The sequence below is a fragment of the Pongo pygmaeus genome, chromosome 11, assembly GCF_028885625.2.
Source record: "Pongo pygmaeus isolate AG05252 chromosome 11, NHGRI_mPonPyg2-v2.0_pri, whole genome shotgun sequence".
Taxonomy (NCBI): Eukaryota; Metazoa; Chordata; class Mammalia; order Primates; family Hominidae; genus Pongo; species Pongo pygmaeus.
Window position 1 is genome coordinate 131,750,262 of NC_072384.2, and position 13,455 is coordinate 131,763,716.

The 13,455-nt window shown below is 38.2% G+C and overlaps 1 protein-coding gene across 1 annotated transcript in view; it reads left to right on the forward strand.

The window, feature by feature from the left end:
- The window catches only part of PSMD1 (proteasome 26S subunit, non-ATPase 1), a 115,568-nt gene that overhangs the window by 81,323 nt on the left and 20,790 nt on the right, over positions 1–13,455 (forward strand). Inside the window, exons 17-18 of the mRNA XM_054477588.2 lie at positions 260–374; positions 7,787–7,903. Coding sequence (XP_054333563.1) covers positions 260–374; positions 7,787–7,903 — 232 coding nt within the window. The remainder of the gene's footprint in view (positions 1–259; positions 375–7,786; positions 7,904–13,455) is intronic.

A 13,455-nucleotide genomic window follows, 5' to 3' on the forward strand; every position in this document is an offset into this window, starting at 1 on the left:
CTGGAATCCAGACCTATGGCTGAGGACTCACTTATACTGAGAAAGGAGTCCCCTTTCTGTACATATATTCTCTGAATATTGAAGATCAGATTTCTTCTATCAGTAATTAGAACTCTGAAAGATTTTTAATTCTGCAATTTATGTTTTGAATGCTCATTGTTTCCTATAACTTTTTCAAAAACAACTTGGTTAAAACTCTTCTGTCTTAACTTAAAATATGTTACCTATAACAGTGGCTTCGCTTTCTGTTTCTTATCAGAACCCCTGAACAGTGCCCAAGTGTTGTCTCTTTGTTGTCAGAGAGTTACAACCCTCATGTGCGCTACGGAGCTGCAATGGCCTTGGGGATATGCTGTGCTGGTACAGGAAACAAGGTAAAGCCCACAGCCAATGGGGTCAGTTCTTTCTTGGCGCCAGACTGTTTTCCCTTGCCGCAGAATTTATGTAACAGCTGTAAAAATACAAGTGCAGTGTGATCTGTAAGACTAAACTTGCCGTACAAAGCTTCCCAGTACTCCCTCATTCTGCGATGCTGAATTGCCCAAAGCTGCTTAAGAATAAATCGTCACATTATATGGATAGCTGTAACTGAAACAATGCTTTTGAATTTCTTTTTGAAATCATTGATTTCTGGGTTTTTTGGGTTTTTTTTGTTTATTTGTTTTGAAATGGAGTTTTACTCTTTCATCCAGGCTGGAGTGCAGTGGTGCAGTCTCACCATGTTGGCCAGGCTGGTCTCGAACTCCTGACCTCAGGTGATCCACCCGCCTTGGCCTCCCACGGTGCTGGGATTACAGGCATGAGCCACCGCACCAGGCTTTTTTTCTTTTTTTTTTTTTCTTTTGAGTCTTGCTCTGTTGCTTGGGCTGAAGTGCAGTGGCAGGAACACTGCCCACTGCCAACACACTCAGCTAATTTTCTTATTTTTTGTGGAGAAGGGGTCTCACTATGTTGCCCAGGCTGGTCTCACACTCCTGGGATCAAATGATCCTCCTGCCTCAGCCTCCCACAGTGCTGAGATTATAGGCATGAGCCACTGTGCCTGGCCCATTGATTTCTCAAAAAAAAAAAAAAAAGAAGAAAATAAAATAGTTTTTGTTGTTGTTAAATAACTACTCAGGTTATTTTATATGATTATTTTACATGTTTAATTTGTATAATTAGTATTCTGGAAAACAAGGTTCTCATCCGAAGCCACCAAAATCGGCTGATTTGATAACATTTCTGTTTTAAGCAAATCACTGACGTGCTATTTACCTGTTTTCTCATATCTAACCTTAATAGGTAACCTGGTATTTGTTAAGCCCTCAAAAGTTATTAAAAAAAGAGTTGAATGGGGCAAGGTGATGATTTGAAAACATAATTCATCATAAGATTCATAAAGAAATGCGCTATTGCATAAATAACAAGTATTCATAACTCGCAGCAGTGACATAATCATGACACTTTGCCTCTCATAGCACATATGCACAAACCTTGGCCACCTCCCAGAAGTGAACCTTTTAACAAAATGTGTATGTATAAGACTGAGAGCAAGGCTTTGCTCCCAGTGCCTTTACATCAGAGAGAAAGGAGTCACTTTTTTTATCATCTGTTGTCCAAACTCAAAACAAAACACAGTTGTAAGTTTATGGACTGATTCCAGGAATCTAAAAATTTTAGATTCCTTGAATTTTTTTCCAATAAAGAATATTGGTATTGTGGGCCGGGCGCTGTGGCTTACACCTTGTAATCCCAGCACTTTGGGTGGCCGAGGTGGGCAGATCACGAGGTCAGGAGTTTGAGACCAGCCTCACCATCATGGTGAAACCGCATCTCTACTAAAAATACAAAAATTAGACAGGCATGATGGCACACGCCTGTGACCCCAGCCACTCAGGAGGCCAAGGCAGGAGAATTGCTTGAACCCAGGAGGCAGAAGTTGCAGTGAGCCAAAATCCCGCCATTGCACTCCAGCCTGGGTGACAGAGCAAGATTCCGTCTCAAAAAAAAAAGAGTATTGGTATTGTGTACAAATAAGTTTTTCTAGTCACATGAAAGATTATTGAGGCTGGGAATAAAAATAGCTATTTTTGGCCAGGTGCAGTGGCTCACACCTGTAATCACAGCACTTTGGGAGGCCCAGGCGGTTGGATAACCTGAAGTCAGTAGTTCAAGACCAGCCTGGGCAACATGGCAAAACCCCAACTCTACTAAAAATACAAAAATTAGCCAGGCGTGGTGGCACGCACCTGTAATGCCAGCTACTCGGGCAGCTGAGGCAGGAGAATTGCTTGAACCCAGGAGGTGGAGCTTCCAGTAAGCCAAGATCATGCCCTTGCACTTTAGCCTGGGGGACAAGGGTGAAACTCCGTCTCAAAAAAAAAGGCCAGGTGTGGTGGCTTACACCTGTAATCCCAGCACTTTGGGCGACCAAGGCGGGTGGATCACCTGAGATCAGGAGTTTGAGACCAGCCTGGGTAACTTGGTGAAACCACTTCTTTACTAAAAATACAAAAATTAACCTGCTGGGCGCGGTGGCTTACACCTGTAATCCCAGCACTTTGGGATGCCGAGGCAGGTGGATCACCTGAAGTCAGGAGTTCAAGACCAGCCTGCCTAACATGGCAAGACCCTGTCTCTACTAAAAATACAAAAAATTAGTGTGGTGGCAGGCGCCTGTAATCCCAGATACTCGGGAGGCTGAGGCAGAATTGCTTGAACCCAGGAGGCAGAGGTTGCAGTGAGTGGAGATGGTGCCACTGCACTCCAGCCTGGGCGACAAGAGTGGGACTCTGTCTCAAAAAAAAACAAAAAAAAAAAGCTATTTTTCACTACACATGGCAACAATTGTGTAAAAATTTATAAAGAGACATCCTTCCTTTCCAGTATTTCATCCTATTCTGTCTGCTTACCCTGCTTTTCTTTTTTTTTTTTTTTTTTTTTTGAGACAGTGTCTCACTCTTGTCACTGTCACCCAGGCTGGAATACAATGGGGCTATTATAGCTCACTGCAGCCTCAATCTCCCAGTCTTAAGCAAGCCTCCCAATTAGCTGGGACTGCAAACACATACCACCATGCCAGGCTAATTTTTTTTTTATTTTTAATAGAGACTAGGTCTTGCTGTGTTGCCTGGGCTTTATTTTTCTTCACAACACTTACCACCACCTGATATATTTTATATTTATTTATTGTTTGTCTTTGCCAAAATGTAAGATCACTGAGAATATAATGTTCACTGCTGGAACCTAAAATTAAAGCTTTGTTTGTTGCATGAATGATGGATGGCAAGATCATTAAAGGATATGATGGTGACCAAGTTGGACATCATCTCTGTCATTACAGAGTTTTGTTTTTTATTTTTGTTTTTATTTATTTATTTATTTATTTATTTATTTATTTATTTTGAGATGGAGGCTCACTCTGTCACCCAGGCAGTGGTGCAGTGGTGTCACCCCGGCAGGACTGCAGTGGTGCAATCTCGGCTCACTGCAACCTCCGCCTCCCGGGTTCAAACGATTCTCCTGCCTCAGCTTGCTGAGTAGCTGGGATTACAGGCACACGCCACCACACCCGGCTAATTTTTGTATTTTTAGTAGAGACGAGATTTCACCATGTTGGCCAGGCTGGTGTCGAACTCCTGACCTCAGGTTGTCCACCCGCCTCAGCTTCCCAAAGTGCTGGGATTATAGGCATGAGCCACTGTGCCCGGCCAGTTTTTTTATTTTTAATTAATTTATTTATGTTTTAATTTATTTGGGGGGAGAATTTCTTACATGAGAATGTATCTTCAGTTTTACTAGAGATGTCATTGGGTATATCAAATGTAGTTATAGAAATTGGCCTTATTTTTTTTCTACAGCACATCTGTTCTGTAAACAAAGGAAGAATATAGTTGTATGTTTTACTAAGTATTTCCCCCCTCGAGTCTTAAGTTGGCATTTATGTCAGGCCTCATAAGTTAAAGGTAAATTAGATTCTTTTTTCTTTTCAGATTATTCTGAACTTAATATGATATCTAGGAGCAAATGTTCTTTGAAACACAGCACCTGACAAGTTAATTCAATGAAAAATTTTTTTATTACTCATACTAAACCAGCCTGCTTTATTTCTAGATAATTTATGTGATCTAGGTATCAGTAGCTATCTAACTGGTTTGGGACTTTTTTTATTATTTCTTAAAAACCTGAAATGTCTGTTTATTCTAAAATATACCATTGGGGTTGTATTACATACCTCAAAGGCTGAGTTATTGTCTTTTACCTTCTAAAATGGAAATTTGGTTATATTTTTATCATGACTACTTCATAAAGAATATTGACAATATGTTTGAAAAACATACTCCCTGTGCACAGTGTCATTACATTTTTCAGTAATGTAGGGAGAAAGGATACCCATATCTGCTGTGTGTATTATCCGTTAATAGTTCTAATTTTAATATATATATGTAAGTTTATATATTCCTCTATATACATGTAGAGGAATCCAAAGTCACTTTCCAACAAAGGATTCAGTTTATTCTTTTCCTTGGTCTTGGAATGAAGGATACTTGAGAAACATCCTACCAAATTAAGAAATATCTGATAATCTTACAAGCCTATTACTCTTTTCGTCCCAGATTTATACCTACCTAAGGACCTTGTAAGGGATGTTGTGGGGTTTTTTGTTTGTTTTTCTTGTTTTTTTTTTTTTTTTTTTTTTTTTTAACTCTAATCTCAATGACAGATTAAAGGAACGTTGTGGGTTTGGTTTGGTTTGGTTTTGTTTTGTTTTGTTTGAGACAGAGTCTTGTGCTCTGTTGCCCAGGCTGGAGTGCAGTGGTGCTATCTCGGCTCACTGGAACCTCCGCCTCCTGGGTTCAAGTGATTCTCCTGCCTCAGCCTTCCCAGTAGCTGGGATTACAGGTGCCCGCCACCACGCCCAGCTAATTTTTGTGTCTTTAGTAGAGACGGGGTTTCACCATGTTGGTCAGGCTGGTCTCGGACTCCTGACCTCGTGATCCACCCGCCTCGGCCTCCCAAAGTGCTGGGATTACAGGCGTGAGCCACCGTGCCCGGCCAGGGACATTGTGTTTTAAAGTGGCTCTTCCCAAAAGTCCTGCAGAGTGTGAATAGAAGTTATATGGGGCAAAAGAGTTTTTGATCAAATACATTGGACAAATGCTGGTATAAACAACAGTTGAGTGGCTTATAATAAGGCATCCTAGAACTTTTGTTATGATATGTATATTCCTAGAACCTTTGATACAGTGTATACATATATTTTGTATCTGCAAGAGCAGATGATATATATACAGTATGCCTGAACTCCCAAACTTATTTAATAAAGGACTTCTTTTTTCATAGAACTGATATTCTGAAGAATAGGATATTGGGGAAATACTGATAAATATTTTGGAAAATTTCATCACTTGTGGTCTTAGGAAGTGCAACCATGAAATCAATTCTACTCTATGATTTCATTTGTTTTGCTATTCTACTAGCTAGTAAAATATTTTGTTTGGAAAATTTTGGGTTTGTTTATTTTTTTATCTTGATTTAGTTTTTAAAACTAGGTCTTATAAAATCATCTGAGATGTTACCTTACTCTAATATTTGTTTATTACTATTTTTCTTTTTTCTTTTTTATATTAGAGACAGGGTCAACTATGTTGCACAGGCTGGTCTTGAACTCTTGGGATCAAGTAGTCCTCCCACCTTGCCTCTCAGAGTGTTGGGATTACAGGCGTGAGCCATCGCACCCAACCTTACGCTAATATGTGAAAGAGGTTTATGTCCTTTTTTTTTTTTTTTTTTTGGAGACAGAGTTTCGCTCTTGTTGCCCAGGCTGGAGTGCAATGGCACTATCCTGGCTCACTGCAACCTCTGCCTCCTGGGTTCAAGCGATTCTCCAGCCTCCGCCTCCCGAGTAGCTAGGACTTCAGGCGCCCGCCACCACACCCAGCTAATTTTTTTTTTTTTTTGCATTTTTGATAGAGACAGGGTTTCACCATGTTGGCCAGGCTGGTCACGATCTCCTGACCTCAGATGATCCGCCCTCCTTGGCCTCCCAAAGTGCTGGGATTACAGGCATCCGCCACCATGCCCAGCTAATTTTTGTATTTTTAGTAGAGAAGGGGTTTTACCATGTTGGCCAGGCTGGTCTCAAACTCCTGGCCTCAATTAATCCACCCACTTTGGCCTCACAAAGTGCTGGGATTACAGGCACAAGCCACCACGCCCACCCAGCCTGACAGAGGTTGAATTATACAAATTTTGGATTCAGACTGGCCTGGGTTTGCTCTCAGTACTTACTCGACTTTGGGCAAGTTATTTAACCTTTCTAACTCTCAGTTTCTTTGTTTATAAAGATTGTTTTGTGCTGGATTTTGTTTGTTTTAGGAGTAAGAGGGTTATATAGCGCAATAATAAAATACGTAGTACTGTGTCTGAAAAGTAATAGGTGCTTATCAAATATTAATCCCATTTTCTCTTAATTTTTTATGACCTCTTACCTCAAGACAAGAGCACTCAAGTTCTAAAGCTTCCTTTTCACTTACCCTTAGTTATATTGAAATTTAAGTAAAGCATAACCAGTTCTAAACTATTCCATTCACGTAGTTGTTAATTAACTTCTTACTACGCTGTTGGATGAAAATATTGACTTAAAGTGACAGTAGATATAGTTGTGCATCATTTAAGAACAGGGATATGTTCTGAGAAATGGCAGTTTCGTGAATGTACAAACATCATAGAGTATACTTACACAAACATAGATAGTTACGGTCTGTTGCTTCTAGAATACAAACCTGTACGTCATGTTACTGTACTGAATAGGCAGTTATAACACAGTGGTATTGGTGTATCTAAACATACAAAAGGTACAGTAAAAATACAGTATAAAAGATAAAAAATCATACAACCATATAGGGCAGTTAACCCTGAATGGAACTTGTAGGACTGAAACTTGCTCTGGGTGAGTCAGTGAGTGAGTGTTGAGTGAATGTGAGGGCGTAGGACACTGCTGTCACTATAATAGACTTTATAAACACCGTACACTTTGGCTACTAAATGTATACATTTTTTTCTTCAATAATTGATCTTAGCTTATCTTTTTTTATAAATTTTTAATTATTTTAATTTTTTGACTCTTGTAATAACACTTGGTTTAAAACACAAACCTGGGCGGGCGCAGTGGTTCACGCCTATAATCCCAGCACTCTGGGAGGCTGAGGTGGGTGGATCACCTGAGGTCAGGAGGTGGAGACCAGCCTGGCCAATGTGGTGAAACCCGTCTCTACTAAAAATACAAAAATTAGCCGGGGGTGGTAGCATGCACTTCTAATCCCAGCTACTCTGGAGGCTGAGTCAGAAGAATTTCTTAAATCCAGGAGGCAGGGGTTGCAGTGAGCCAAGATGGTGCCATTGCACTCCAGTCTGGGTGACAAGAGAGAAGCTCCATCTCACCAAAAAAAAAAAAAAAAAAAAAAAAAAAAAAAAAAAAAAAAAACATTGTACCACTGTACAAAAATATTTTCTCTTTATGTTCTGTAAGGTTTTTTCTGTTTTCAAAATGATTATTTATATTTTTTAAACTTTTTTGTAAAAAACTAAGACACACATACATTATACTAGGCCTACACAGGGCCAGTATCATCAATAAGTCACTTAGGCAATAGGAATTTTTCAACTCCATTATAATGGGACTACCATCATATATGCAGTGTGTCATTTCCCAGAATGTTGTTACATGGCATGTGACTATAAATTGAAAGTTCAGCCATATCAACTTTATTTAAAAGTTGTGTGTTTTTTTAAATTCTTTCAGGAAGCCATTAATTTGCTAGAACCAATGACAAACGACCCCGTGAACTACGTGAGGCAAGGGGCGCTCATAGCTTCAGCTCTCATCATGATCCAGCAGACTGAAATCACTTGTCCAAAGGTGAGCAAACAAAGAAATTCCCTGAAAGAGAGATGGTTTGGCCTTTTCTTTAGTAACTTATCGTCTTTTGAGGACATTTTTTAGTTCAAATATGGTAAACACTGAAAGTAAAGTAAAAGTAAAGAGAGCATTTTAGAGTATAAGAGAATGGGGAAACTTTAAATATGTAATGCTCTTTAAATGTATTTTTTACAGACTTAATGATTCCTTTGTTAATTTAAGTATATAACCATGCTTGAAAAATTAGAACTCTTGGGGTGTTAAAACCATAAAATGAACTCTTTTTTTTGCCTTTCACTGTCCTTTTAAAAAGTATTCAGTGGGATAACTTTTTCCTCTGATAATACAGGATGCAAACTTAGGCAGTCCATGACTTTTTTGATCTATCCTTCTAAGGTAATTTTTAAAAAGCCTGCAGTCACTTTGTATCGTACATACCATCTTAGTTTAGAAATGAGTACATCCACATTCTCTTTTGGAATGTCATTGCCCTCCTAGGCGATCTTTTTGGGTGGAGTTCCAAATGGCTCCAAGACAGCTTTCTTTTCCACTTGACTCACATCTGCTCCACAGAAACACTCTTGCACATTTTGCCTTTCTGGATAGGAATATAATAGGACGTCAGTGCTAGTACCTCAGCTAATAGCTAATGCCTCAGTGCACAGCAGCCCCTGATCATATTGGACACTCCAAGTGGACCCTCTGAACCCCTGTTCTGTAAACTTGGAGTGAGGGGGAAAGACTCACAACCCAGCTTGCCCCAAAGAGATCCTCTTCACATATCCTCCACAATCCACACCCACCTTGTGGGTGACTCCATAATAGTTTTGAGACACCTGTTTTAAAATTCTCTGATGAGCCAAGCATGGTGGTTCATTCCTATAATCCCAGTACTCCTGGAGGCTGACGTGGAGGGATCACTTGAGCCCAGGAGTTCAAGGCTAGCCTGGGCAACATAGGGGGAGGCCCCATCGCTACAGAGAATTATAAAGGAATTAGCTGGGCATGGTGGCATGCGCCTGTAGTCCCAGCTATTTGGGAGCTGAGATGGGAGGATCACTTAAGCCCAGGAGGCCAAGGCTGCAGTGAGCTGTGGTTGTGCCACTGCACTCCAGCCTGGGTGACAGAGCAAGACCCTGTCTCAAAAAATAAAATAAAATTATCTCGTGATAATCTCTCAGTCCTCAGGTTGTTAGTGTTTGATATCTCATGTATCTTGTCATTTCAGCCAAAACTTCTCATTCTATTAAGAAACAGAAAATGCATGTATCTTATTTTTAATACATGTACTAAATTTAGCGTGCTTGATATACTAAATAGACATGTATAGCTTACACAACAGTTTCAGATCTTCTAATTCTTAAAGCTAGGGACTTTAGTATCCATGTATTAATTAATCCTGCTCATATAATGGAAAGTAGTCAAAAAATTGACAACAGAAAAAACTGTTGGCATTGTGTCTTATGCCTCATCAAGCAAATATAGCACACCACCCTCATTTTCAGCAAAGTAGATTTGAGGAGGTAGAGAAAAGAAAAATTTCCAGAACTCATCGATTATTCTAATTTTATGGAGCTTTGTTTAAAAAATTTCAAGTTCTAAACAGTTGCTGTCATCTTTGTTCATTTATTTAGTGCTTCTCTGTCTCAAAATCATTTTCAGGACTTTCAAAAATTGTATTATTACAAAGATAGAATCTGACTTCTCATCCTGTTTTTATAACGTATTACTTAATATACTGCATCTTCTAGAACATAAACATCTTTCCAAACACCACATTTCTTTTTGTTTTTAAATATAGCAGCTATCATATGAGTAGCTTTTACATATTTTATTTCTGCTTTTGATCTTCAACTGAGCTTTTGGAGGTTATCCAACTGAGTAGTGTCATTAAAGAAACAAATTTTGGTCATGGAATGCACCTCCTCTAACAGTAATACATAGACATTCACTTTGACCCCACACGTTGCTTTCATGTTACTTGTATTGTCAGCAAGACAAATGTTCTGTCTTCCCATCCTCTGCTGTAGGATTTCATTGATTTTACAATTATAATCTCTCTTCCAAAAATGGCAGAGTCCTTTAGGAGCTGGATAATCATTCCAGGAACTGTTGTTGAACGAAGTCTTACCTGGTGCAGATACATGGGGCACACTCCCATCTTCAGGTTGTATCGGAATCTTAGACACTGATTAAAATGTCAAAGTGAAGTCACAGCTAGTAGCCTTTGCCATTAATATAAACTGGGTAGATAAATGTAAGTGTATGTACCACTGACTAAAAAAGCAAAATTGACATGTGAAACTCAAAAATTCTTTCAGGAAACACTACTCTTTAGAGCGAAGTTGTTACTCAGCTTAAGAATTCTTAATTTCATTGTTTTCTGTTATTAAGCAAGTGATAAAGAATTTATAGACTACAGTTTATATCATCTTTCCTTTATCTGATAATTGCCAACAAGACAAAATTGACATTTGGGGGATGGTATACAGCATGTTGCCAAAAAGAAAAATCTGTTGAGAAACGCTGAAGGGGAGTAGATTCTCAAGGCTACAGAGTCTTAATTGCAAGATTGCAAAACCAGTCCATGAAATAAAGTGGAAATGGCTCAAAAATAAAGATCAAATGTGAATTTCATCAAGAGTTATAAACCCCTCTCAAAGGAATTCAAAAGAGAAATTTCTCAGATATTTTGTGAAATTCACAATGGAAATTTCCAAAGGAAATGTCTTATGTAACCATTAATATATGTCACATCCCTAACACTTAGCTCCACACATTGCTCTCTTAGTTGAAGTATCTCCAGTACATCTTTGCTTTGCTTCTCTCAGTTTCTCGCTAGCTCATGCTCACAAACATAAACCCAGGAACATGCACACATCCCTGGATCAAAGGTTCACATTTAACAAGGGTAATCTTCTTTTTTAGGTCCTTGGAGCTATTTTGCTCTAAAAACCCAACTCTCCTCTTTATTAAATTATCTATCTTTTGTTTTTCTTGTTAAATGAAATCCACCATTAAGATGGGCACAGTGGCTGAGGCAGGAGAACCACTTGAGCCTGGGAGTTCAAGGCCAGCCTGAACAATATCCCAAGACCCTATCTCTAAAAAACAAACAAAAAAATCACCATTAACAGTTACTTGAACATGTACATATTAAGTATCATATATAAACTCACATCAAAATATTACACTGTAAATATAGAATCTGGTGTTCCTATTACCAATATTACTTGGCCTAAGGCCTGGTACAGGAAAGCTTCTCCTATCATTGACAAGTACCCTCTTGGGAAGTAGAATTAAGCTCCTGCAGTTCTAAAATAAATCACTGTATATATGATTTTATAGCATAACACATTTGTAAGTAGTAGTCTATTACGACACTGTTGTTTTAAGATAGGGACTTGGACTCTTACAGTGTTAGTGGTAATAAAAAAGAAAAAGGCTACAAAAACTACTATAAGCAAATTAATGCTGATAAAATTGAGGAGGGAGCTGAAAACTCATTTGGGATCCTGATAATGGGGAAGTCATGATAGCATCAACAAGAATATTTGAAGGAAGAATACAGATAATATTCATTTCAGGCATATTGAGTTTGACATGACAGCATGTCAATTGGAAACAACATGGGAGCATAGGAAAAAAATTAGATGCTAAATACGGAGATTTGGGAACTAGCCATAAAAAAAATTATATAGGCCAGGCGCAGTGGCTCACGCCTATAATCACAGCACTTTGGGAGGCCAAGGCGGGTGGATCACGCGATCAGGAGTTCAAGACCAGCCTGGACAACATAGTGAAACCCCGTCTCTACTAAAAATACAAAAAAAATTAGCTGAGTGTGGTGGCGGGCGCCTGTAGTTCCAGCTACTTGGGAGGCTGAGGCAGGAGAATTACTTGAACCTGGGAGGCGGAGGTTGCAGTGAGCCGAGATCACACCACTGCACTCCAGCTTGGGCGACACAGTGAGGCTGTCTCAAGGGGAAAAAAAAAAAAAGTATATATATCTGTATAGATATATACAGATATACATACACATATATAGACATATATATATATATGTGTGTGTGTGTGTTTATAGCCCTTTATCTACCATTACAGAATCCAGAAAGCTCTGAAAACTCAAAGAGGTTTGTTTGTTTTTAAAGACTCATTTGGATGCAATTATTAGTTCATTATCATTTATCCTACTTAGTATAAATATCCATATATTGTGCTACTTCAGAAATAATTTATTTGATTATGGGATATCATAATATATAGAGCAGTACTACACTGGTAGTATTGTATAATATATGGATATGTATCATGTTAGCCTTCTAAATTCTGAATTCCAAAATACATCTCACCTCAAGAATTTCATGGAAGGAATTACAGACATATAGTTGAAGTCATAAGCACAAATATAATTTCACAGACAGAAAAAACACCTCCAAAACTGATCCTTGATGTACAGCTACATTTCCATAACCAGGAAGATAGAAAAATAGAAAGGAGTCACACTCAGATGATAAGTACCAACAGAAACAACTCCAAGGAGCTTTATTGCTTTCTCCCTGACATCTAAGAGTGGGCTTTTTTCCAGCAGTATAGGGTATACAAGTAAAAACATGATGAATGTTAAAAATGCAGCTTTTTGAGAAGGTAGATTTTAAATACTCATACATAGTACAATGCATGGATCACAGCATTGCATAAAATTTTAATTGTCTTTTTTTGTGAGATTGTTGTGAAATAAAATGGAAAGCTAATATGATTTTTCTCCTGGAAATTCTACTTCTTGTTTTTTTTGGTGGGGGGAGACCATACTATTCATAACAATGAAATTGAGTTAGAAAATCTTAATCCTCACCCTGATTACCATTAATTGCTTGTGATAGCAAGCAAACCAATTGTTTTGCTTGTCTTTTTAGTCTTCATATCTGTAACTAGATGTGAATAGAGGGAGTAGACCAGATGGTCTCAAAGCTGACTTCAAAATTTAATGTATGTCCTAATCTACTAAAATAATTCTTTACCAAGAATTAAAATAATGAAAATTAAGTTACTGATACATAAGAAATAAAATGTGAGAAAAAAATTTAAAATGATAAAAACTAGCTTTTTAAAGCATTCTATTTAATATTAGTTAGATAAGCCTATTATATAGTTGGACTGGTTTTTTTTTATCCATTTGTAAGTTTTACTGAATGTTTTTCTATTGTTTTGGGTACAATTTTAAATTTAAATTCTTCCCTATAATGTACATTCAATGCTTTGTTCTATGTTTCTTTTTATAATTTTGTGAAATATTAAGCCTTTAGCACATAAAATTTCCATACTATATAAGGTAATGTAAATGTTCATCTAAAATAAGTTCAGAATCAAAGGAACTTGACTTGTTGAACCAGAATAAAAGCGTCAAACATGAGATTTTTTTTTTTTTTTTTTTTTTTTTTTTGAGATGGAGTTTTGCTCTTGTCGCCCAGGCTGGAGTGCAGTGGCATGATCTCAGTTCACTGCAACCTTTGCTTCCCGGGTTCAAGCGATTCTCCTGCCTCAGCCTCCTG